Consider the following 26,192-nt stretch of genomic DNA (forward strand, 5'->3'; position numbering starts at 1 on the left):
CTCACTGAATACTTTGTTCTGTACAAAGTTGAATGTGCTGACAACAAAATCACACAAAAATCATCAATGGAAATCAAATTTATTAACCGATGGAGGCCTGGATTTGGAGTCACCCCCAAAATTAAAGTGGAAAAACACACTACAGGCTGATCCAACTTTGATGTAATGTCCTTAAAACAAGTCAAAATGAGTCTCAGTATTGTGTGTGGCCTCCATGTGCCTGTATGACCTCCCTACAACACCTGGGCATGCTCCTGATGAGGTTGCGGATGGTCTCCTGTGAGATCTCCTCCCAGACCTGGACTAAAGCATCCGCCAACTCCTGGACAGTCTGTGGTGCAACGTGACGTTGGTGGATGGAGCGAGACATGATGTCCCAGATGTGCACAATCGGATTCAGGTCTGGGGAACGGGCGGGCCAGTCCATAGCTTCAATGCCTTCATCTTGCAGGAACTGCTGACACACTCCAGCCACGTGAGGTCTGGCATTGTCCTGCATTAGGAGGAAGCCAGGGCCAACCGCACCAGCATATGGTCTCACAAGGGGTCTGAGGATCTCATCTCGGTACCTAATGGCAGTCAGGCTACCTCTGGCGAGCACATGGAGGGCTGTGCGGCCCTCCAAAGAAATGCCACACCACACCATTACTGACCCACTGCCAAACCGGTCATGCTGAAGGATGTTGCAGGCAGCAGATCGCTCTCCACAGTGTCTCCAGACTCTGTCACATGTGCTGAGTGTGAACCTGCTTTCATCTGTGAAGAGCACAGGGTGCCAATGGTGACTTTGCCAATCCTGGTGTTATGTGGCAAATGCCAAGCGTCCTGCACGGTGTAGGGCTGTGAGCACAACCCCCATCTGTGGACGTCGGGCCCTCATACCACCCTCATGGAGTCAGTTTCTAACCGTTTGTGCAGACACATGCACATTTGTGGCCTGCTGGAAGTCATTTTGCAGGGCTCTGGCAGTGCTCCTCCTGTTCCTCCTTGCACAAAGGCGGAGGTAGCGGTCCTGCTGCTGGGTTGTTGCCCTCCTACAGCCCCCTCCACGTCTCCTGGTGTACTGACCTGTCGCCTGGTAGTGCCTCCAGCCTCTGGACACTATTCTGACAGACACAGCAAACCTTCTTGCCACAGCTCGCATTGATGTGCCATCCAGGATGAGCTGCACTACCTGAGCAACTTCTGTGGGTTGTAGAGTCCGTCTCATGCTACCACGAGTGTGAAAGCACAACCAACATTCAAAAGTGACCAAAACATCAGCCAGAAAGCATTGGTACTGAGATGTGGTCTGTGGTCCCCACCTGCAGAACCACTCCTTTATTGAGGGTGTCTTGATAATTGCCAATAATTTCCATCTATTGTCTATTCCATTTGCACAACAGCATGTGAAATTGATTGTCAATCAGTGTTGCTTCCTAAGTGGACAGTTTGATTTCACAGAAGTTTGATTTACTTGGAGTTATATTCTGTTGTTTAAGTGTTCCCTTTATTTTTTTGAGCAGTGTATATTATGTAGCCCAAACTAGTTCCAGTAAAAAAAAAAGTCCTGACAAAGCTCCATCAACAGAAAAATAAAATGATAAAAAAGTCTCAAATGGTCACTTTTTTCTATTATTATTACATTGTTGGCTTAAAAAAAATCTGAAGTTTGTAAAAAAAAATGTAAAAATATCATACTAGTTTGGTTTTGCCACAATCATAAAATGACTGGTGTCATTCAAAGCTACAACTCGTCCCGCAATAAACAAGTCTTAAGATGTGGAGAGAAATCTAGTTTGAGATCTTGGAAGAAAATAATATTGTCTGTGTCCTTAAAGCCTCATTCACGTGTTTATTTTTCAATTCAGCATATTGGAGACATCCAGTGGTGGACAATCCCTCTAAGGGATCCCTACAACTCCCAGCATGTACATGACTCCATTATTAACATGAGCAGAGCCAGCTAGGAGCGATATGAATATTGGAGGGCTTTGCATGCAGACAGAATATCCCCCTCTCCTACCTCCCCTCCCCCACAACCGGAGAAAATTGTCGGAAGAGATGGTTTAGGTCCCACGTTTATTTACCAGGTCAGTATCCTGCACCCGCTGTGGATGACGTCAGCACGCAATCAGCGCCTCCCACAAAACTACAATTCCCAAGAGGCATCGGGTTGCAATTGGCAGTCACGAGTCTGTGTCCACCAATCAGCGTGTCTCATGCTAGCAGAGCGCTTGTTGATTGGCTGAGTGTGAATGACGTGAGATCCGGGTGCGGGCACAACGGAAGAGGGTCCCGGGGACAGCGGAGGCGGGAGGCTGCGGTGGAGAGGACGGGGGTGAGTTTTGTCTGCACTCTGTAATGTAAGGATTGCCGTTGAGGTAGAAGTGGCTTGTTGGCAGCCTTCCATGTTGTCATGTCACAGAACTCATTTTAATTCCAGAAGTCTGTACTACTGCTTGTGTGAACTGTCCTCTATAAGACGCCCTTCTTCTTTGTACTTAGTAAGGCTTCATTGACTTCAATTACATCGGAGATGATAGCTGCACTTAGGCTATGTGCCCACGATGCAGAAATGAAGCAGAAAATTTCTTCAGCATTTCTGCATCTCCCTGGCAGAAAAAACGCATGCAGATTGTGCATGCGTTTTTCCTGCAGAATACATGCGGATCCACATGCGTTTCTGCATGCAGATTGACAAGCGCTTTCCAGGCGATAGCATCACTTGGAAAGTGCTTGACAACTAGGTTACACTGTATAAATCCATGCAAACGGCAAGGATTTATACAGTGTGAACCGTAAAAATTAAAACAAATAAAGCTATTCTCACCCCCGAGGCCCCGGCGTGGCTGCAGCGCTCGTTCCTGTCTGGTTCCTGGATGCCGGCATATCGCGAGACAGAGCGGTGAAGGGCCTGCGGTCACATGACTGTGACGTCACCGCAGGTCCTCAAACGATGCCGGCATTCAGAGAGAAGCCGCCGGACAGGTGAATATAAACTTTATTTGTTATTTTATTCTTTTTTTACAGGTACAATGGTACCCAGGTCTGGATGAGAGTCTCCTCTCCTCCAGAACTGGGTACCATCCGCACATAGAGACGCATAGAAGCCGCTTGTACAAATGTACAGTCGCGGTTTCTGTGCGTCTCAATGCAAGTCAATGGCGGGAGTTCCGCTGCACTTCCGCAAAATTAAATGACATGCTGCGGACTTTTGTACGCAGCATAAACGCTGCGGAAAAATCCGCAGCATGTGCATAGAACATGCGGAATCCCCTTGGGGACCATGGGGTGCGGATTACCTAGCGTTTCACAAGCGTTTCCGCTGCGGAAATTCCGCAGCATAAACGCTTGAAAAACGCTACGTGGGCACACAGCCTAAGACTCCACATCTGCATGTGCAAAGGTTTGGACATTCCCTTTAAAAGGGTTATTCCCATCTTCATAGATGGATATTGTCGCATAGAGCTTGTAAGTACCAACAATTTAGCAATTTACTGCTTGTTAAAATTTTCAGCTGTTCTTGAGATATTAACACTTTTTTTTTTTCTTTTTGCTTGCAGCTTGTTGCCTAGGAGACCGACCACCGCTGCTTGATAACAGAACATGCACAGGGTGTACAAGCTCTTTTATTTTGCGCTTCTGAGCACCATTTTGAAGCCAACCAGGATCGCTGGAGTGCGCTCCAAATCCTGGCCAGCTTCAGAGCAGTGCTTACAGACTTAGACAACAGCGGCGGTCGGTCACCTAGGCAATGAGTGGTAAAGAAAAATGTGAATATCTCAAAAACTACTGAAAATTCTAATAAGTAGTAAATTGCAAAAGTGCTTGTTTTTATAGGCTCTATCCAACAACAGCCATCTGTGAAGATAGGAAACCCATTGGGTCCACCATCCCTCCACGACTAGGTTACACGGGCCAGTTCCTGCATTCTTACAGGGTTTTTGTTGTCCCAGATAAACAACTATTAAGGAGTCGCTCTCCACATGCTAATTAACCAGGACTAGTCCCGTGGGGGCAACGCTTCCCCCAAAACTGGCTTGTCTTCAAACCCTGTAATCTCACCCTAACCTTGGTGTCATTGAGGTCTGCCTCCCTGTCGAAGTCCTTCTCTTGGTGATGGAAGTCTCTCGCATTCAGAAGGTAGGAACGTTTATGAAGGACTGCAGGAATTGGCCTTTGTAACCCAGTGGTGGTGGATTGGGAAACCTGACCGGCTCCTTTAGAGGATCTGTCTTCTATCATAAATGTTGTTTGTTGTTTTTTTTTTTTTACCTGATGTAAATGCCCCTGTTCTCCTGAATCCGGCGACATTTTTCTTTTGTTCCATGCCTGAGGTTTTGTTCTTTCTTCCCTGTATTCTTTGTGTAGCTAAGTGGGTGTGGTCTTTAACAAGTGATGACAAGACTAGATTTACATGTAGGGAGAAGGGAGCCATATCTTGGGAACTGAGAGGTGCAGTAACAATCTGAGAACAGCGACATTTACCCCTGGTATAATAATTACATATTCATGGCAAGTGACAGGTCCCCTTTAATGCAATTGCCACAGTTGTTTGCACTTGGCGCAGTCATTGGTTTCAGTGGGCGATATGCTAATATTGTCTTAAATATGAGTGTATGAGCAAAGGGTCTGAATACTTATGACCATGTTACATATACATAGTTACATAGTTTATAAGGCCGAAAAAAGAGAAGCGTCCATCCAGTTCAGCCTATTTCTTGTGCACTGCAGCTATTCCGCAGCGTTGATCCAGGGGAAGGCAAAAAAACCATGCGGTATAGGCCAATTTACATCATTGAGGAAAAATTCACTTCCCGACTCCAATCTGGCAGTCAGATTAAATCCCTGGATTAATTAACTATCACTAAGCATAAGATGTAATTTTATTGTTCTCAAGAAAGGCGTCCAGGCCTCTCTTGAACTCATTAAGTGAGTTGGACATCACCACTTCCTCTCCCAGAGAGTTCCAGAGTCTCACGGCTCTGACCGTAAAGAATCCCCTTCTATGCTGGTGCAGGAACCTCCTTTCCTCCAGACGGATAGTGTGCCCCCTCGTCTTTGTCACCATCCTTGGTATAAACAGGTCATGGGAGAGATCTCTGTACTGCCCCCTGATGTATTTATACATGTTTATGAGGTCTCCCCTAAGCCTTCTCTTTTCCAACGTAAATAGGCCTAATTTTGACAACCTCTCTGGGTATTCTAGTCCCTCCATTCCCTTTATTACCTTAGTCGCCCTCCTTTGTACCCTCTCTAGCTCCAATATGTCTTTCCTGAGCACCGGAGCCCAGAACTGTGCACAATATTCTAAGTGCGGCCTTACCAGCACTTTATACAGAGGAAGAACAATGTTCTCATCATATGCCCCTATTCCTCTTCTGATGCATGCCATGACTATTTGCCTTCGCAGCTGCTGCCTGACACTGGGCACTCCAATTTAATTTACTGTTAACCTAGACGCCCAGGTCCTTCTCCATGTCAGATTTCCCCAACGGTTTCCCATTTAATATGTATGGGTGACTGCTGTTTTTCTTTCCCATGTGCATGACCTTACATTTATCGGCATTGAACCCCATTTGCCATTTTTTGGCCCAACTCCCCAGTTTATCTAAATCCTCCTGTAGCTGTGCCCTATCCTCATCTGTATTAACTACTTTACAAAGTTTAGTATCATCTGCAAATATTGCTATTTTACTATGCAACCCTTCCACTAGATCATTAATAAATATATTAAATAATATAATTGTCATCAAATCTAGCAATGAAGATGTTAAAAATGAGTCTTATTGCATAGTCGCAGCGCCACAAGCTTTACCAGCAGACTGTTATCGCGTCTGTTCATAGAAATTGCTCTGCCTATCCAGGTGTGATTGTGTATGGGCAGCAAAGATCTGTCATTCGTTCTTGTGGCCGGGTGCTGATACAAATAACGAGGCGTTACTTGTGTTTTGCTTTTTACTTGGTCTCCGTCACGCCTGGTTCTGTACCTGTGTAATGACAAGATCATAGTCTTTGGCTTGGGGTAGTGTTCAGCACTAGCATTTCCCTCAGGGATCCATGAAATGATTGTAGCACAAAGGACTCGGACACTTATCCTAAATTCTCTTCCTCATTCCTGGCAGATTTTTGCTACCTTTCCAGTTGTCTTCTGTGCAGCAGTGTAGCCTGGGTGCTTCTGCTCATTACTAGGAGTGTTTTTTTGGGGGGGGGGGGGGCAGATTCTACTCCAAAATCCACTTGCTCTAGGAACAAGCTTCCTATTGATTTCAATGGGAAAAAACACTAAGGACTCATGCAGACAGGCATGCAAATGTTTAGAGCACGGACCAGCCGCGGGTCTCACAACCTGAGTGTGCCGGCCTCCGATATTTCTGTGAGGCTGTCACGCTCTGGTTTGGAGACTCTCGGCCACTCCGTGCTTGGACCGGGTTGCACGGACATCTGCAGGGTAATGTGTCAATTCTTAAGGTGTCTCTGCTTGAATGACAGCTCCAAATTTGGCTGCTGAAAAAAAAAAAAAAACTCCATGCGCAAAAACTATATATATATCTATATATATATATTTAAAAAAAAAAGGGCTTGGTTTTTTAAGTGGATTTTTTTCAGCCAGAAAAATCAACTTAAAAAGCTCCATGTGAACATACCCTGCGGCAGGAATTTATTATTTATTTTATTATTTTTTTGTGAATTTGCAAAAGAATTCATCCTATACATTGCGTAGTGTGCAAACCACATGGGACATCTCTCTGCAAATTTAAAATCTGCGCCAAATGTTAATGTTTGCCACTGTAATACCCTGCCTCCAATGCCAAAAAAAGATCTGCAGTTTATCCTCCTTGTGTGAACATACTACATAGCGTGGATGGCTACATGCCTGGCTGGCATGTAGCACGAAGGCTGTAGGCAAATTGCATGAGGAATGTGGCTGGGGTAGATGCCAGGGTCCGCTGTTGTTCAGTCTCATGCTGTGGATTGCATGTACTTAGACTGTGCACCTGTCCTCCTAATTAGATGTGCCAACAGACTTAATGTCTCACCCCATAATGCAGATGTTAGAGACGCTGGATCACCCCTTTAAAAATGGTACTCCCTCCAGAAATATCTCTATCTGCTGCACACAGCTTTTTTTTTTTGCACATTTTATAGAGGTGTATGATTCAGACGAAGAAAAGTAGATAAATACAGATGACAAGGTACGTAAACCGATAAAATGGAATATAGTATAGAGCCACTAGACTGGATAAGCAGTGAGAAACTATTTATTATGCTCACAAAAGTAATTAAAAATAAATGCATGGAGCAGTCCACCTCGTGGCAGGTGCTGAATGCTTAGCCCGACCAAGGGTTTCGCCCTACAAATGACTGCTTCTTCTGGGGCTTGAAACCAAGGATTCTGTTCACATTATCCTTTGTATGTATTAGGTGGCAAATTCACTCCCATTTCTGTCCAACGTTGTAGTGTGGGGTTTTGTTTTTGCAATTTTACTTGATGGGTGATAAATGTTTGTGCTGGGATATCTCTTTTTTTGAGATCACAAGTGGGGAAGATTGGTCTAAACTAGTAGTGCAGAAGTGGAGCGGTTTCTTCTTTTATCTTCAAGAGACAGGTGCAAAGTGGAGCAGCCGCCCGTAGCAACCTGAGCTGCTGCATTTTGCTGGGATGAGTCGACTTCTAGGATCATTTATGCCGGACTGTAAAATACAGGCTCTCTGTTATCAGAGCCAGGCATACGGCGCCCCCCCTCAGTATTATATGGAGGCCGTCAGTCCTGGCCATAAATAGAGCGCGGCCTCGTGTGTAGTCAGGAGCTATTTCTGTCTCCCAGCTGCTTCCCGGGGATCTCGGGTAGGGCCGACCAGCTCATCCCACCCGCTGTGTCCTCTCCATCCTGATCTACCAGATCATCCGGCATATTCACATAGGAAGTTATCAAATCTGACTCCGACAGACTAGACACAATGCTCCGTCCCAGGTAGAGAATAATCTCATGTGATTTCTTTGCAGCTGTCAGTCATCCTTAAGGCTCCCATCATGGTGTCTGTCACGATGGGTAAGACATTTACCTTTATAAATCCGGTGCTATCATTTGATTGTTGCATAGATTTGGTTCCCTTTAAATCCATCCACTTCTTTTTCAGCCACATCTGAATGGATCAACTTCTTCAAAGAAGCCGGGATCCCTGCCGGGCCGGCTGTCAACTACGCTGTGATGTTTGTGGACAACAGGTGAGGATGGAAGCTGCCTGCATGGAGGCAAAGGGAGGGAGGAGCTGCTCCTGAAGATCCTACACCATGATCTTTAACCCTTTCCCAACATTGGATGTAATATTTCATCCTTTGGGGGGGATAGGGGCAGATGTGGTGAGCCTCTTTCCATAGAGGGAAGGTGCTGACTGTTTTATACAGCCTTTATCCACCTCTAATAGCAGCAACCAGAGTTTGCTCCAATCGCTACTTATTAAATGCCAGAGTCAATATCTAGATAAATAGTGTGTGGATGCGGTGGTGCCAGTGAAAGCCGCGCTTCCTCCAGGAAAGGACAGTAGGATAGGTTGATTTGAATCTTTTATTGAAAAGCTACAATACTACGCATTTCTCGGATGTCCTGTCCGCTTCTTCAGGTAATAGCTAGTAATCACTATAGTGCAGGTATCCAAATATATATACACAGACATATAAATGTTAACCCATGTGATCAAAGAAAAAGCCCGCCAAGGGATCCCTTGGCGCCAATAGATAACGGTCTTAAAAAAAAAAAAAAAAAAACTCCTATGAGGTCAAACAATCGATTTGCAATATACATTACCAGTTGCTATTGCCCACAGCTTATCACACCACCCCTATATCAGCAGTTGGCATACACACCTCATCTGTTTGGTTTCTCCAGGGTTACAGCTCCTGAAGTTTAGCATAGTGGGGCAAAACGATAGCCCTTTAGAAAGTAACTTAATTTCATCCTCGCTCAGTTCATAGGATGATAAATTGTAGATGTTGGATTTCTCTGTTGTTGTATTAAAATGTTCTGCTCCCTTGCCGCTCTTTTTGTATTTTTTTCCCCCTCTGTTACCTCTACGGGATTTTTTCTTTTTCCTAGTCTCTGAAAAAAAGCGATCTAAAGTCTCCTGTCCTAGGGGTAGAGCCTGGGGTAAAAAATAAGTGTTATACAGTGGGATTTGTCAGTCATCGTGTTATCTACTAATATTTTGTGATGGGTGAGAGTGGCAGTGCCCTCAGAAGTGGGTACTGTGGCCGTCTCTCTGTTGCCCAATGGAGATGATGTGAGGGACAACGGGGTGCAATGTAGTGAGAAATTTATCAAATCTGTAATATCTGAAGGCTCATAATTGGATTAGGATGCTCTTGATATTAAATGTAATTGTTTTTACCATTTATCTAATTCTATGTAATATTCATATATAGCTCCTTGTGTATTTAATAATCATGCATTTTTATTTCATTTTACTATGACAATAGCAACTGGTAATGTATATTGCAAGTCGATTTTGACCTCATAGGAGTTTTTTTTTTTTTTAAGACCGTTATCTATTGGCGCCAAGGGATCCCTTGGCGGGCTTTTTCTTTGATCACATGGGTTAACATTTATATGTCTGTGTATATATATTTGGATACCTGCACTATAGTGATTACTAGCTATTACCTGAAGAAGCGGACGGGACGTCCGAGAAACGCGTAGTATTGTAGCTTTTCAATAAAAGATTCAAATCAACCTATCCTACTGTCCTTTCCTGGAGGAAGCGCGGCTTTCACTGGCACCACCGCATCCACACACTATTTATCTCGTTAAGGATCCCTGGAGATTCGTGTCGGCTGCAGCACCTCTATTTATATCTTTTCAATGAGTTGTGCATGTCACAACCCTGAATGGTGAACAATTTCATTTATTATCTTCACAATTGGTTATCGGATTTCAGCGCTATTTGCTCACCCAATCTTCTTTACTTCTTTCAGTGTCAATATCTGACAGGTGCATTTAAATAGACTGGTTGCCAGCGCATGTTTTGGCTCCCATCTGCCACTCGGCATCACAGTTTTGGGGTGCCATGGCATCCAAGGGCCTACTGAATTCTCCAGCGCTGCCATCTTGATGCTCCTGTGAAGCCCAGACTGAGGCAGGGTTTCATATGAGAACATCATATTCTGATACGCCGAACAAACGTCTGTAGGATCCAGACCACTATGGGGACTAGAAATAAAGGTTAAAAAACATTTGATTCACTCTCAACCACATTCTTTTCCCAGTTTAACCCCTTTCTTGCCTGTGCCGTATTAGTACGGTACAGGCTAGCACCCCTGGATCAGCGCGGGCTCCAGCGCTGAGCCTGCACTGAAGTGGGCACATGTCAGCTGATTTATACAGCTGATATGTGCCTGCAACAGCCCCGGGTGGAATCGCAATCCACTCGCAGCTGTTAACCAGTTAAATGCCGCTGTCAATCTGAGGGTCCGTGCCCATGATGCATTTTTGCAGCGTAAACACTTGTAAAACGCTTGGTAATCCTTCTCCCATGGTCCCCAATGTAAATCTGCAATTTCAATGCCCATGCTGCGGAAAACCGCAGCGTTTTTGATGTGCGGAAAATTCAGCAGCATGTGCATTATTTGTGCGTTTACGCATGCGGAATTGCCATCTTCAAAGCATTAGAAAAACGCATGTGAAATTCCGCACATGTTTTTCCCGGCAAGGACATGCGGAAATTTTCCGCTTCATTTGCATTTGGCATGGCAATCCAGGGTCTGCAACAGACCCCTGTGGTTGTCATGTCCTGATTGCTATGAGCGCCGCCCAGTGGTCGGCGCTCATAGCAAGTGAGCATTTCTGCTGCATACTGGGGATCTGCTCATTGCCTGTATATAGCAGAGCCGATCAGGCAAGTGCTGCTTCTCGTCTCCTATTGAAGCAAGCAAAAAAAAAAAAAAAAAAAAGTTTTTAAAAAAATATAGAAGTTTCACACCATTCAAAATAAAATAAAAATTAATCCGATCGGTAAACGGTGTAACGAGAAAAAAATTCTAAGCGCCAGAATTACGTTTTTTTGGTCGCCGCAACATTGCAATAACGGGCGATCAAAACATCGTATCTACCCCAAAATGGTATCAATAAAAGCATCAGCTCGGCAAGCACAAAATAAGCCCTCACCCAGCACCAAATCCTGAAAAATGGAGACGTTACAGATCTCGGAAAATGACGCCTTTTTTTTTTGTTTGTTTGTTTTTAGCAAACTTTGTTTTTTTTTCACCGCTTAAATAAAAAAGAACCTATACATTTTTGGGGTCTTTGAACTCGTAATGACCTGGAGAATAATGATGGCAGGTCAGTTTTAGCACTCGGTGAATGTGGTAAAAAAAAAACAACTGTGGAATTGCCTTTTTTTTTTTTTGGGCAATTTCACCACACTTGGAATTTTTTCCCCGTTTTCCAGTACACAATATGATAAAACCAGTGATGTCGTTTAAAAGTACAACTTTTCTCACAAAAAATAAGCCCTCACATGGCCGTATTGTCAGAAAAATAAAAACTCTATGGCTCCGGGAACAAGGAGAGCAAAAAGCGAAAACACAAAAACTGAAGATCCCAAGGTTGTTAAAGGGTTAAATATAAAGAAAAAAAATGTCCTGTATCGTTGCGTCTGTAAAATTTTGATCTATCAAAAAAAAAAAAAAAACAATTAGCTCATAAGTTAATTGCCATAAAGAGGAAAAACAAAGGCAAAACTCTGGAGTTTCTGTTATATAATTGCTGCTTTTTTCTGAAAAAAAAAAAAATGCAATAAATTGTTCATTATATCATTTATACCCCAAATTGATATTGATAAAAAAAACGACAACGCCAGCAAGAAACAAATACTTGAAGATCTCTATGGCCGGAAAGATAAAAAGGTTACTGGTCTCGGGGGAAAATGATGGCACTAACCAACTTTAAGTGATGGGGTGGGGGGGGGCTAGTGTGGTGTCCCTGTAATCGTACCGACATGGAGAATCGAGCTGTCCCGTCATTTTCACCACACAATGAACGATGTGAAAAAGAAAACGCAAAACAATGGTGAAACTTCGGTTTTGATTTTTTTTTTTTTAAGCTTCTTAATCACACTTTTATTTTATGTATTTTTTTTCTCCGTACGTTGTATGATAAATTGTAAGAGGTCATTAAAAACCAAAAACAAACGAAGTGCCTCATCTGTCTATGTTGACATGGCTCTTGGAAGGGAAAAAAAAAATGTATGAAAAGCACAAAAATGAAAATTGAAGGGGTTAAGTAGCATCAGGGTTTCTTTTGCGAGGTCCGTCATCTCTGCTAGAAAATTACTGTACAGCAAGAATGCATCTCTGCATGTGTTTTATTAGCCCTTATGTATCTGGATTAGCAATTGCCATGTGTGCACAGAGGCTCGCCTACACTGATGTTAAATGTGCATCATGCAAAGTGACGTGGCATAGAAATGTGTAAAGGTGCACATTGTATATGGGACAAAGTGACTGATATATCATACGTCATTTATTACTTAATTTAACTGCAAGGTCACCGCTACGTGACATTTGTCCATTTTATTTGGAGCGTGACTCATCAGGCGTTGCATGACGGAAATCATCCTGGAGCACAAACGCGGAGTCCTGTTACTTGTTCCATCCACTCTCAGCCGAGGGTTGAGTTCTTGGGTTTGATCCCCGGCATTGGTGATCACATACTCGCCCTGTTCCTGGATGTATTAATGCCATAAAGATGTTTTTGTGCTTTTGGTTTTTTTTCTCCCCTTTCTTCCAAGAGACATCATTTTTCTTTACCATAAAACATTACAAAAAGCAGGGAAAAAAATCCAGCTTCGGTGAAAAGAAAAAAAAATTCTTCCATTATTTTTGGGATTTCATGCGTCAGTGTGCCGGAAAAAATGATCTGAAACTTCATTATCGGTTCGATTATGGCAACATCAAACTTTCAGTTTTCGCTTTTCCTTATATTATTGTTTTTTTAAGAATTAGGAACTTAAAAAAATAAATCTACTAATCTTTGCCCACGACCCTCGTCTGGCCAGTACTTGATTGTGACTGTTGCATTAGCTGCAAGAGGGACTAAGGTGGTCATATGCCCGTTCCTGCTAGAAAAGGGAGTATGGAGAGACCACAAGGGATCTGGGCATTGTTAGAGGTGGACAGGTGGGCCTCGCTAAGTGTGTTGTTTTTTTTCTGATTTTTATACCATTTTTGTGTGTGTATGTGTGTGTGTGTGTATATATAGATAGATAGATAGATAGTAAGAACTTTAACATAGTGGTATCATTTTGACAGGCTGCTTCTAATGTTGTTTTTTTTTCTTCCAGGATCCAGAAATCTATGCTGATGGATCTCAATAAAGAGATTATTAATGAACTGGGCATAACGGCAGTGGGGGATGTTATTGCCATCCTGAAGCATGCCAAAGTTGTCCACCGACAGGTAAGGAGACTCTTATATGGAGGTTTAGCTGTAACTTGTTAGGAGAAAGATCATAGGATATAAAACAATCGTGTACAACACCATCCCAAAGATACTTCTCATTACTTCAGTCCTCACAACTAAAGGTTACAATATAGTAAAACAATTAAAGGGGTTGTCCACTAGTTTTACATGCCTTAGGATAGGCCATCAATGTCTGATTGGCCGGGATCTGACAATCGCACGCCCCCCCCCCCGCCGATCAGCTGTTATCAGTGCTGGCGGCCGCCAGCCGGAAGTACTCGCTTGCTGAGCTGCTCCGTCTATTCCTGGTGGCCGCCGCAGGGTACTACACATCCACCTTCTATTGATTTGAATAGTAGATGGAGATGCAGTACCAAGCCTCAGCCAGTACAAGTAGACAGCCAGCTCGGCAAGTGAGTACTTCCGTCCGGCAGCCGACACCTATATCAGCTGATCGGGGGGCCGGGTGTCGGTCCCCGGCCGATCAGACTTGATGACCTATCCTAAGGATAGAGTAGTGGACAACCTCTTTAAATCTTCCTCCCTCCTAACATGTCTGCTAGTTTAAACATAAAACAAAATTGTATTCTCCATAAAAACAATTCTGGTGCTTCTTTTCTTATAACTCCATAATGTGCTATCCTTCGGTTATTCCTTCTTGAAATGTACAAATAAATTGTAGCTGGGTGTGACAAGATGGTGGTGATGCCCCGATAGGGTCGACCATGGTGCAGTCAGTGCTTGTAATGTCACACCGACTAAGGACATTCTTCTGGGGGAATAGTAACACTCTATTTGTTTCATTTCCAGGAGGAATAAGAGAGGAAACGTACAATGCACATAAAGGTCTATCTAAGCTTGAGTCTGCAGACTGTTACCCACTGTACCCACCATTGATCTGTGGACTACGGCACTGCCCCCAGCCTAATCCATATCCTAAGTCAGCTGTGCCAGGCAGAAAGTCTTCACTGCCGTCACTTATTTCTCTCACTGCAGAAAAATGTAATTAAATTTAAGCCTGTGAAATGACGTGGTCTGATTGCGCTTCCACAATTCTGTCCCCATCAGGATATATGTAAAGCTTTGACGGACTTGTCGAGTGGAACAAGTATGCAGAACGAGCTCAGGAGAAACGCCAACAGCCGTGAGTACAGCCCAGTCAAGAGGAATCTCATCAGAAAAAGACCGGGCTTTAAATCAGATTTTTATGTTAAATATATATTTATATTTTTTTCCACATCACTATTAAAAAAAAAAAAAAATCTTGTAAATTTTCCCACAGGCCACACGGCCGTATACCAGGCTCCTACTTACTGTCATTTACATGGACACTGTGTGCCCCAGATGGAAAACAAAAAGTTTCCTCAAAACCCCCTCAGATATATGACAGAATTAAATGCATCCAACCTCATAATAAGGGAAGGTGAGAAAAACTGAGCAGAAGACTGAAAATAAATAAGGATAAAGTTTTATTACATAAATGGCAATAACTGTACAACTAAAGTGAGGAAGAAATACGGCTAAGAACAAATAAAAGGAAGATGGAATTACCCTTAGATAAGAGGCGAAAAAGACAAAAAAAAACACAATTTATGCTCCAGGACACAGGAATAGTGGCATTAGGTGACCAAAGACCAATATATAAGGTCTAGTGATGAGCGAACGTGCTCTGCGGTACTCGCCCGAGCATCATGGTGCTCGTCAAGTATTTCCGGGTTGCTCGAGCGGGAACTCGGGTCCCCTCCCTGCATGTTTGGCGCTCTTTACAGAGCCAATGAACATGCAGGGATTGCCTGCTATGCACTGTAATGCCGTAGCCATGTTGGTTGTGGGCATTACAGTGATTGGCTGGACGCACAGCGTCATCAGGTGTATATTAGACCTGGCGCCGCCATGCTCGTCACAGTCACTCCGGATCAGACGGTGTAGGGAGAGGTGCTGCTGTGTCAGGGAGAGATTTGCTTGCGTATTAGGTAGTGTAGGGAGAAAAACCGTACATTACACATATCCATCTTTACCAACAGTCCTTTTGAGGACTAACTAATCCATCTGCAGAGATATCAGGCAGGCAGTGTATATAGGCAGGCAGGGTATATAGCAGACTGCAGTGCATATAGCACAAGAGGCTGCATTCCAGTTCTGCCTTCTGCTGCTGTTACATATTTGTATACAAAGGCCTAGGTCTCAGGGGCCAGGAATATTTTTTTTTTTCATCTTAATCCTCATTATTTGCTTAAAAAGCAATCCAGAAAACACGTTTTTTCTGCGCCATTACCTTGTTGGCACTGCAGAATACAGCCAGGTCCTTTCCATATTACAGCGCTAAAAATGCATTTATTTAAAACTGTTTTCTCAGTCACATGCATCACATATACGTTTTCAGAAAATACTGCCATTTCTGGCCTCCATTAAAAAAATTTTCAGTGTGTCAGTGAAGCAATTCACACCAGATTGCTGTTCAAAATAGTTACCTACAGGTCAGGTATTTAAAACTGTTTTCTCCTTCACACGGATCACATATAAATTCGCTCCAAACTCAATCATTTGTGGTGAGCGTGGAAGATACTGTCTTCCATTTAAAATGGGCAAGGCACGTGGCAAAGGACAGGGAACTGGACGTGATGGTACATGCAGAGGCCGAGGACAAGGCCGTGGGCAAGCTGAAATTGTGCCACAACAAACACCCACCTTTTCCCGCCTGACCTTCCTGTCCCAATTTCCCACTATTGAACCCAGAGCAGTGTCAAAAGGTTGTTGGTTGGATAGCGGATAATGCTTCCAGTCACTTAGCCACCACCACCACCCTGTCTTCCACACGGTCAAGTCTCTGTAGCCGTGAGTCTGGACCCGCATATTCCTCACCCTGATCCTCCTTCCTCCCACCATGCCGAGTACCCAGAGACAACTGATCCCTCACTTGGACACTCTGAAGAGCTGTTCACTTTTCCATTTATAGATTCGGTCCACTTGAAGGGGGGCAAGAGGAGAGCGCGTGCAGCGATGCCCAAATATTTGAGCAGCCACGGTCACACGAAGGCGACGGTGGGAAAGTGTCACAAGAGGTGGACGATGATGAGACACAATTGCCAGAAAGTCAGGAGGAGGACCAGGGTGCGGAAGTGGAAGACGAGGTGGTGGATGATATAGTAACTGACCCAGCCTGGCAGGAGGACAGGGGGAGGCAGGCAGAGCACCCCAACAGGCAGGAAGAAGCAGTGTGGTGGCCGCAGACAGAAGGCAGGCAACCGTTCCCCGTAACACCAACACGAAGGAAGTTGCCAGTACAACTGTTAGGTCTTCCCGAGTCTGGTTGTTTTTTAAAGACTCTGCCGATAACCCCAAAAAGGCCATTTGCACCACCTGCCAGGCCAGCATCAGCAGGGGTGGCAAAACGACCAGCTTGACCACCACCAGCAAGATAAGGCACATGGCAGCAAAGCACCCGACTTTGTGGGCCGAACCCCAAGGTCCAGGAACAGTGTCTGCGGGTGGCACCATTGCTTCTTCCGCTGTTGTGCATGCAAGCCAATCCCCTGTCCATGGTGCATGCGAAGATGCCTCCTGCCCTGCACCTGTCGTTGCACACTCTCAAGTAGCAGCATCAGGAAGCCCGTCCATGTCCTTGTCCCAGCGCATTGTTCAGTTGTCCATACCTCAGTCCTTGGAACGCAAGCGCAAATATGCAGCCAACGCCCCACAGGCCGCACTACTAAATTCTCACATTTCACGACTGCTTGCGCTCAAAATGTTGACTTTTATGCTCATGGAGACGGAAGCATTCCGCAACCTGATGGCGGCGGCCGTCCCTTGGTACTCGGTCCCCAGCCGCCACTATTTCTCCTGGTGTGCCGTCCGTGCATTACACAAGCACATGTCTCAAAACATTAGCCGTGCTCTCAACAATTGTTACCGGTAAAGGCCACCTAACCATGGACAAGTGCTTGTGGGCAGGGAAGGTACATCTCGCGGACGGAACATTGGGTTAACATAGTGGAAGCCGGGACCCAGTCGGACCTTGGGACGGAACACGTCCTCCCGACGCCAATGATTGCGGGACCTAGGTCATTCAGGGTTGCCCCCACGGTCTACAGCTCCTGCACCTCAGCCTCCATCTCCGAAATGACCACATCAGTCACAAGCTGGAAGCACTGCCTCGGCTAAGCGGCAACAGGCTGTGCTGAAGCTAATATGCTTAGGTGAAAAACCACACAATGCTGAAGAGTTGTGGACTGCTCTGAAAGAGCAGGCAGATCTGTGGCTCTCACCGCTGAACCTACAGCCAGGCATGGTCGTGTGTGACAATGGCCGGAACCTGGTGGCTACTGAGGTGAGGCAAGCTCACAAACGTACCATGCCTGGCCCATGTGCTTAACCTCGTGGTTCAGCGGTTTCTCAAATCCTACCCGGAGCTGCCGGATCTGCTTGTTAAAGTACGCCGCCTTTGTGCCCATTTTAGAAAGTCAGCTACAGCTTCCGCCGCCCTTGCAGTGTTCAGCAGCATTTGCAGCTTCCGGCTCACAGACTGGTGTGTGATGTCCCCACACGTTGGAACTCTACACTGCAGATGTTAGGAAAGATTTGTGAGCAGAAGAGGGCAGTTGTTGAGTACCAGCATCAACAAGGCCGTCGCTATTCAGTTCAGACTCCACACATAAGACCTCAGGAGTGTACATGGATGTCAGACATATGTACCATCCTCCAAAACTTTCAGGACTCCACCAAGATGGTGAGCGGCGATGACGCCATAATTAGTGTCACCATCCCGTTTCTCTGTCTTCTGAAATGCTCTCTGCTCACAATCAAAGAGGATGCATTGCAGGCAGAGCACGATGAGATGGAGCAAGGAACCATACAGGGTGATTACACACAGCCCAGCCTCATCTCATCCCAACGTGGATTGGGTGACAATGAGGAAGAGGAGGAGAAGGAAGGACAGGAGCTAGTTTCATGCGCTATAGACGGTACTACCTGCACAGCTGTCATACCATCTGTTCAGCGTGGATGGCCAGAGGACAGAGAAGGAGGAGGAGAGCATGGTCAGTCATCCTCTTGGTGAGGACACGGAAGTCTTGCCTGTTAGTAGTCTGGCACGCATGGCCAAGTTTGTTACGCTGCCTTTACCATGACCCTCGTGTTCTCAAAATTTTGGGTGACAGTCATTACTGGTTGGTGACACTTCTAGACCCACGCTACAAGGAGAACTTTATATCTCTTATTCCTGAGGTGGACTGGTTTACAAAAAATGGCTGTACCAGAAGGCCCTTGTTGCGGAACTATTAAAAAAATTCCCATCTGAAAATGCTGGCGGCAGAGGGCACACTTCGTTGGACATCCAAGAAGTACAGGCGAGAGAGACACAACTTCAATCCAGCAGAGGCAGGGGAACACTGTCAAAGTTCTGGGAGAGTTTTCTCAGACCCTCCCATCGGACAGGCCCTAAGGCGCGGGGTACTCACAAGGAGTGCAAAGTTTGGGAAGATGCTGAGAGTACCTTGCCGACCGTACCAACGTCCTCCGTGATTCCGCTGTGCCTTATAATTATTGGGTATCCAAGCTGGACACTTGGAATGAACTCGCTCTGTACGCCTTGGAGGTCCTGGCCTGCCCTGCCGCCAACGTTTTATCAGAGCGGGTTTTTAGTGTCGCTGGTGGAATTATAACTGATAACCGCATCCACCTGTCAACTGAAAATGCTGACAGGCTGACTCTTATAAAAATGAACACGGGCTGGATTGGGCCAGACTTCTCAACACCACCGAATGATAGCAGCATAACATAAACTCCAATCCAGTGTCTTTTCTTGGGAGGTGTATTCCCATGAATCTTTTCATACCCACACATGGGTATACGCTTCCTGATTTTGGCTATTTGCTCTTGTCCTCCTCCTTCTCATCCTCCACCACATCACTAGGGTGACCGTGGTCCGTGATGCAACACCCACCTAATTTTTTTTAAAGGGTGTTTATGATGCCCTTAAAAAAAATGACAGCCAGAGTAGATTCGGTTTCCCTCTATGCCAGCCCTTTCACCGAGCTAAAGAATATGGCTGTGGTGAAATACAACTCCCACTGAGAAGCTGTTTCAGATTGAAAAACATTGTGCCCACCAGAGGATTTGATTCTGAGGGCTCACCTTTCTCACCCGCTCAAGAGCCCCATAGCAGCTGCAAAGTTAGCGCTATCATGAACTCTCCTGAGGTAGAAGCCAGGGCCCACCCGAGGATTCTCTGGTGGGACCGTCCCAACCCTGCCAAGAAGCAGTCCTGGCTAAGAAAAGTGTGTAGAAAGGTTCCCGGACACTCTATGGCTGCTTTTTTTACTGAGGAGGAAACCCACGCAAACACGGGGAGAACATACAAAATCCTTGCAGATGTTGTCCTTGCTGGGATTTGAACCCAGGATCCCAGTGCTGCAAAGCAACAGTGCTAACCACTGATCCAATGTGCTGCCGTTCACCCTCTAATATCTAACAGGCTGGAGAAACTTGCATCTACTGCCACTCTATCTTCAGCTCCTTTGTGAGAAAATGTATTTGGGCTGCCACTCAGTCTACCAAATAAAATTCCTGAGAAGGAAATTGAGGAAGGCTTCGCTACTGGTACTGGGGGCAGTGCTAATACAATGGCGTCGTACCATAGTTTACTGGAAATATTACAGGCTGGTAGGAGGCAAGCAGATTCCCACAGAAAAGTACCAGCAGTAATGTTCAGGGACCCGTGCTTGTAGAAGACGGAGACAACACCCGGAGAAATAGTGACGGCTGGGGACCAAGTATGGACACGAGGCATGTGGTTGTGAAAAGCTTCCGCCTCCACGAGCCTAAAAGGCCACATTTCAAGTGCAAGCAGCTGTCAAAAATTTGGCAGTATAGTATTGCAGCCTTTTGGCTGCATATTTGCGCTTGCATTCCAAGGAATGGGGTAGGGACAACTGAACTCTGCAGTGGGACAAGGACATGGACGGTGATTGTGGCAAGTCTGCAATGACAGGTGCATGGCGGGAGACATCTTCGCATGCGCCAAGGATCACTTATGATGGACACACTTTTAGGCAGTGACCTGGGAGTCAGAGATGCTTCCAGAGGTCTTCCCCATGCTGTTTCCATTTCTTTTCAGCACGGTATGGATGTGTCTGATGTGTCACACATCACATGGCCAGATAAGGTTGTAAAATGTTAAAATGAAATTTCCTGTTGAATGCATTTGTCTTGGTTGAAAGCAATGCAAAAGTGGAAAAACACATCAAAAATGCTACGTGTGAACATAGCCCAAGGTGTGGAGGAGCATTTTTGTTTTTGGTTATTTATTTTGCCTTGTATACAAGTCATTACCCTGGAAAGGATGTTCGTTAACATATTTCCCTGGAAAATCCATTTTGGTTTCGTTTTTGTGTGTTTTATTGTGAGTCTGTAAAAGTGGCTTAATACGTCTGACAATGTTGTTCACAGCAGTGATCTGGGAGTCAGAAATGCTTCCCGGGGTCTTTCCCATGCTGTTCCCATGTCATTTGAGCACTGTTCCCATCGATTTGGGCAATTTCTAGGCCCTCTGCAGACCGCCTGGGGGAGCTGCCTGACAAATGCTCGAGTTTCCCATAGACTTACATTGGGCTCATTGCTCGGGTCGAGCACTCGAGTATTCCAATTTGCTCGACCCCAGCAACGAGTACCCGAGCATTTTAGTGCTCGCTCATCACTAATCAGGTCTGATCGTGTATTGTGTGATGCAAAGAAATAAATGTAGTAGAATCGATATGAATAGAATCATGGCCCATATACTGATCAAAACATATGCATAAAGGTATAAAAGCGTTCATTAGTATGGAAAAAGTAGTATGGCAAAGTGCTTAAAGTAGAAGCCTGTGTATGACAGGACATAAAATAACCAATGGAGCAGCTGCACAAAAGGTAACGCTAGTGTAATAGGCAGTCATACTATTATACAGTGAAAAGAATAGCTGTGCAAAATGTAATATGCAAGTGCAGTGTCACAATGCTGTTATAATGCATATAAAAAGCCCTCAATATTCGTAGTAGCCACAAAATCCATTAAATATGGATGGTCTTCATGACTATACATAAAGTTTAGTAGAGGATGATACCTTGAGACATGATGTATAGTCAAAGTGTTGACATAAAGGGGGGGCGCTTGATTGCCCTGACGCGTGTTTCACCGCACTGGGCTTCATCAGAAGGCATGGCTAGCATAAAACATAGGTACTATTTAAATGGCTGGGGTTAATGAATGAATCAATCGGCACCTTCGCCACATAATGCTCTGCCCAGCTATGACGTGGCCTTGCGCGGCCTGCATGATCTATGTATAGTCATGAAGACCATCCGTATTTAATGGATTTTGTGGCTACTACGAATATTGATGACTTTTTCTCACTGTATAATAGTATGACTGCCTATTACACTAGTGTTACCTTTTGTGCAGCTGCTCCATTGGTTATTTTATGTCCTGTCATACACAGGCTTCTACTTTAAGCATTTTTCCATACTAAAAAAACGCTTTTATACCTCTCTGCTTATGTTTAGATCAGTATATGAGCCTTGATGCTGTTCGTATCTGTTCTGCTACATTTATTTCTTAGCATCACACAATACAGAATTTACTGCAGTGAATGCTAAATATAAATAAAATAATATATAGTTACACACATAATTGTTGTTTTGCATCAGACCTTATATACTGGTCTTTGGTCATCAATTGCCACCATCAATGTGCCCTGGAGCATAAATTGTGGGGTGTTTTTTTTTTTTTTTTTTGTCTTTTTCGCCTCCTATCTTAGGGTAGTTCCATCTTCCCTTTATATGTTCTTAGCCACATTTCTTCCTCACTTTAATTGTACAGTAATTATTATTGATGTAATAATACTTTATTTATTTTCAGTCTTCTGCTCTGATTTTTCTCACCTTCCCCTATTATGAGGTTTGATGCAATTAACCCATTATCTACCAATGTCCTTTTTTTGGGACGCCTAATTTTTTGCTTCTAGCAAGTTACATTTTCTAATTAGGTCAAAAAAAAAAAAACGAAAATTGCTAATTTTGGCAAGTAATGGGTTAACTATGTGCCACAGGTCTGCTCTCACAATAGCTATAGGTTTGGGATAATTCAGGTTTTGTCTTGGTCAATCTGTCGCTGACTATTTTAATCTTAATGCACGTACACTCCCTCGGAATATAAAGACTGTCGCTCTGTCAATATTAGTAATATGATTTCTTTTTAGCTGCCACAAGGATGATTGCTAACAGCCTCAGGCGGGATTCTCCCCCGTCCACCCCTGTCCGCAGGCCGGAGACAAGTACATCCAATATCTCTGTGACCGTGTCCAATAAAGTGGCTCTGAAGAAGTCCCTAGCAGGTAGCCCTTATATTTGTATTCTCTGCTTCTAGCTAGGAAAGACTTCTTTTTTTTTTTTTTTCCCCTGATATTTTTCTGTTTCCTTCTCCTTTTGACTGCAAGACCCTACTTAAACGGCTGTCCCAACATTGTAAATTATTCCCTATCCATCAAATAGGCAATAATGTGCTGATTTGTGGGGATCTGACCACGGAGACCCCCAGGAGCGAAGTTTCACAACTAATGTCTTCACACTTTCTTTTTCTGGTGGTCAAAAATGACCGTTTTTGAAGTAGAAGATACTTCTGGAATCGCTGCTTTTTTTTTTTTTTCTGGTGCTCTGAAAACCTGAAGTCGTGTTTTGTTTTTTAATTATTATTATTATTCCCGGAGTGCTTTTTTGACTTTGTTTTGTTTTTTTTTTGTTTTTTTTACTGGCGGTATCTGGACTTTTTTCTTTTTTTGTAAGCTGACCCACTCAAAAAAAAAAAACAGCAGAAGAGGCACAGTGTGACCCAGTCCATCCTCCACATTAGATGCCATCTGTGGCTCTTGTTTTGGTTGGCTGGCCCGGCGTCACGTTACATGTACGTCATGCTGCAACAATGCGATCGCACCAGGTTGGCTAATCGAAAGAGGAGCTGGAGTTGACGTCCAGCGGCAACAGATTTAACATTGCTGATGGACCAGGTCCTGTGAATTGGTTCAGATCAGCTCTGGTTCTAACCCTAATGTTGCCATGCGCCTACTAGGAGCTGAGCTGCAGTACCTGGGAATAGCCACTAGGCCGTGTATGGCGCTGTACTGTTCCTCCCCTGTATCCTGGTTAGATCTGAAACTTCTGGCGCTGACAACAGCTCATCAGTCAAGGGGCCTGGTGTCAGACCTCCCCCTCTGATACGTCATCAATATTGCGTCTGCGTGAACATGCACCCATCACATGGTCCGTTTTTGCCGTCCTTTTTAGTCCGTGTGGTATGTTTGTTTGTCGTCCGTGTGTATGTGTTTGCCATTCAAAATACGGATGGTGTTGTAATTAAAGGTTTAGATGTGAAAAAGTTATGCAAACGTTTAAGAGTTGGCTTGTGTGTTTGCTGTTTGGGCTCCTTGTGCTTTGCAAATATGACGCAATCGAGGGAGCTCTTGCTTAAAACCTCTTTTTTACCCGTATAATTTGCTACTCACGGCCTCCCTCTTGTTCCAGCCTCGTCTTCCCCAGAAGAGGACGCTAGTGCTGAGGTTCCATTGAAACGTCGCAGGGTGACCGCCGAGATGGAAGGGAAGTATATCATTAATATGCCCAAAGGGACCACACCGCGGACGAAGAAGATCCTGGAGGAACAAGCTGCAAAAGGTGGGTGAGCAATTTCACAATAATGAGCGAGTAGTGCATGATACAATAATGGGAGTCATACAAGAACTAGCGTATGACCTCTGGTTTATAATCCGCACAGGTACGAGCAGAACGTCCGTCTTTGACAGACTGGGGGCAGAAAGTAAAGCCGACACAACAACAGGAGCAAAGGTGAGTGAGGAGCATTTTGGATTCAGAGTGCCTTTGATTCGTGGCTGTTTTTTTTTTTGATAATCTTTCCATCCCTTACAGCCCACAGGAGTGTTTAGTCGATTAGGAGATCCCCGCGAAGAAGACAAGTCTGCAGACAGCGATGAAGACAGCAGCGTTTTACAGTATGCAGGCGTTCTTAAAAAAGTGAGCGCTCCGGTCTCCAGAGAGAAAGTAACCCCAGGGATTACCATTAAGGCTAAAGCCACCAGTTCAGAGCAGAAGCCGCCCATCACCACCATAAAGAGACTCGCTCCCAAAATCTCTGCTAGCGCACCTGCCAAACTAACCGCATCAAAGATCACCCTGGCGCAGAGATTGGGCACCGTTCAACGGGTGAACGTAGAGGAGGAAAGGAGGCGAAAGAAGCCGTCCGCAGCCTTGGCCCAGCGTCTGGGGAAACAGCTAGTCGTCGCTCAGGACAGCAAAGTCAGCAGCAGCAAGGCCCCAATAGTGGCATATAAGCCGTCATTTACCATCAAGAGGACTGTAGGGACCACCGCCCGTGTGACCAGCTCCAGTGACAACAGCAGCGCCCAGATGGACAACACCGGGAACGTCAGCGTCTTTAAGCGGCTGGGGAGGAAATCTGTTTGAAATACAGCAGGCTGCGTTTTTAGGCCTGTTTGGTGGTCCGAGACCCAGTTATCAGTTGGATTACACCGTTCTGCTATCTCATAGCTAAACGTTTCAGGGGTTTATTCTTATTGAACATATGGACTTGTTTTACGCTGCATTGTTGGACAGCCGTTTACTTTCACTACTGCCACCATTTATTACTTGCAGGTAATACTAGCAGTGATTTTGTTGTTTTGTAATTAAATATTTTATTAGAACACGTGAATTTGTTGCCATTTTATATGTGGTTGGTTTTTTTTTTTTTGTTTTTTTTTAAGAATCCCATTAAATATGCAGAACCGAATCAGGGAAACCTGGCCTATATACTGATCACCTAAGGTAAATCCTCTGCATCTTGTTAAAATGATCCCTGTGTAATCTCCGCTCATCTCGGCCTCCCCTCCCGGAGTGTTTTGCATATTCTGACGAGCAGATTTATATTGGGATGTTGTAAGAAAATCCAGGATCCTGCACCACTTGCATCAGTATGTCTTTGGAGTGTGGGAGGAAACCGAAGAACCTGGAGGAAACCCACACAAACACGGGGAGAACATACAAACTCCTTGCAGATGTTGTCCTTGGTGGGATTTGAACCCAGGACCCCAGTGCTGCAGAGACCTGTCAGTCAATCTGATGGTAGTAGCCTAGCAGACTGCACATGACTCGTTTTTTTTTTTTTTTTTATGTTTTCTGAGCAGCCTCCTATCACCCAACAGCTCTCTGTCCCTGAGGGGGCTATGCATATGAACACTCGGCTTGGTCGAGCGTCCATGTTCATGGTGTAAGCTGCTGCCAGTCTCAATGTGCGAGCGATTAAATTCAGTCCTCAATTTCCCTCAACAGATGAAGTCGGCAAGCCCCCATACACATTAGATGGTTGTCTGAAATCCGTGACCTCGGCCCACTTTTATCTAATGTGTATGGGGGTCTTTAAGTCCCACAGTAAAACTTTTGTTTTATTAAAATAAAAACCGTGCTTTGATATTGCAGCTCGCTGCCAGTCAGGTTCCTGACTAATGGAAAATGTTCTTTCAACACAATTTGATCTAATACACAGTAAGAAAAAATAAATTCCAGAAGTGTTTAAATATTTCAAGGTCATCCCAGTGCATCGTTGTGCCCAAATGTCGTAACGTTATCAAGGGAAGACTTAGTGTCTATATAATAATAAAAAAAAAAAATAGGCCGCTAGGGCAGGATATGTGGGAAGTAAACAGCCCGGTCA

General features: G+C 44.7%; 2 protein-coding genes across 2 annotated transcripts in view; one reads left to right on the top strand and one right to left on the bottom strand.

Moving 5' to 3' along the window:
* PLD3 (phospholipase D family member 3) overlaps positions 1-2,115 on the bottom strand; it is a 32,284-nt gene extending 30,169 nt beyond the window's left edge. Inside the window, exon 1 of the mRNA XM_073641476.1 lies at positions 2,070-2,115. The gene's annotated coding sequence lies outside the window, so the exon portion shown is untranslated. The remainder of the gene's footprint in view (positions 1-2,069) is intronic.
* Positions 2,116-2,213: 98 nt separating this feature from the next.
* Positions 2,214-25,638, top strand: CUNH19orf47 (chromosome unknown C19orf47 homolog). The gene is made up of 9 exons (XM_073641477.1): positions 2,214-2,320; positions 7,991-8,036; positions 8,125-8,212; positions 13,321-13,435; positions 14,507-14,582; positions 22,672-22,806; positions 23,990-24,139; positions 24,240-24,310; positions 24,392-25,638. Exons 2-9 carry the CDS (start codon positions 8,018-8,020, stop codon positions 24,944-24,946), a joined length of 1,209 nt encoding a protein of 402 aa, XP_073497578.1. The 5' UTR covers positions 2,214-2,320; positions 7,991-8,017; the 3' UTR covers positions 24,947-25,638.
* The last annotated feature ends 554 nt before the right edge of the window (positions 25,639-26,192 follow it).

Source organism: Phyllobates terribilis, unplaced genomic scaffold, assembly GCF_046119375.1.
Source record: "Phyllobates terribilis strain yellow unplaced genomic scaffold, ASM4611937v1 Scaffold_7__3_contigs__length_470593459, whole genome shotgun sequence".
Taxonomy (NCBI): Eukaryota; Metazoa; Chordata; class Amphibia; order Anura; family Dendrobatidae; genus Phyllobates; species Phyllobates terribilis.

Coding starts and splice junctions, on each gene's coding strand:
- CUNH19orf47 (XM_073641477.1), top strand. Junction 8,213..13,320: donor GTGATGTTTGTGGACAACAG/GTGAGGATGGAA, acceptor TTTTTCTTCCAG/GATCCAGAAATCTATGCTGA. Junction 13,436..14,506: donor CCAAAGTTGTCCACCGACAG/GTAAGGAGACTC, acceptor TGTCCCCATCAG/GATATATGTAAAGCTTTGAC.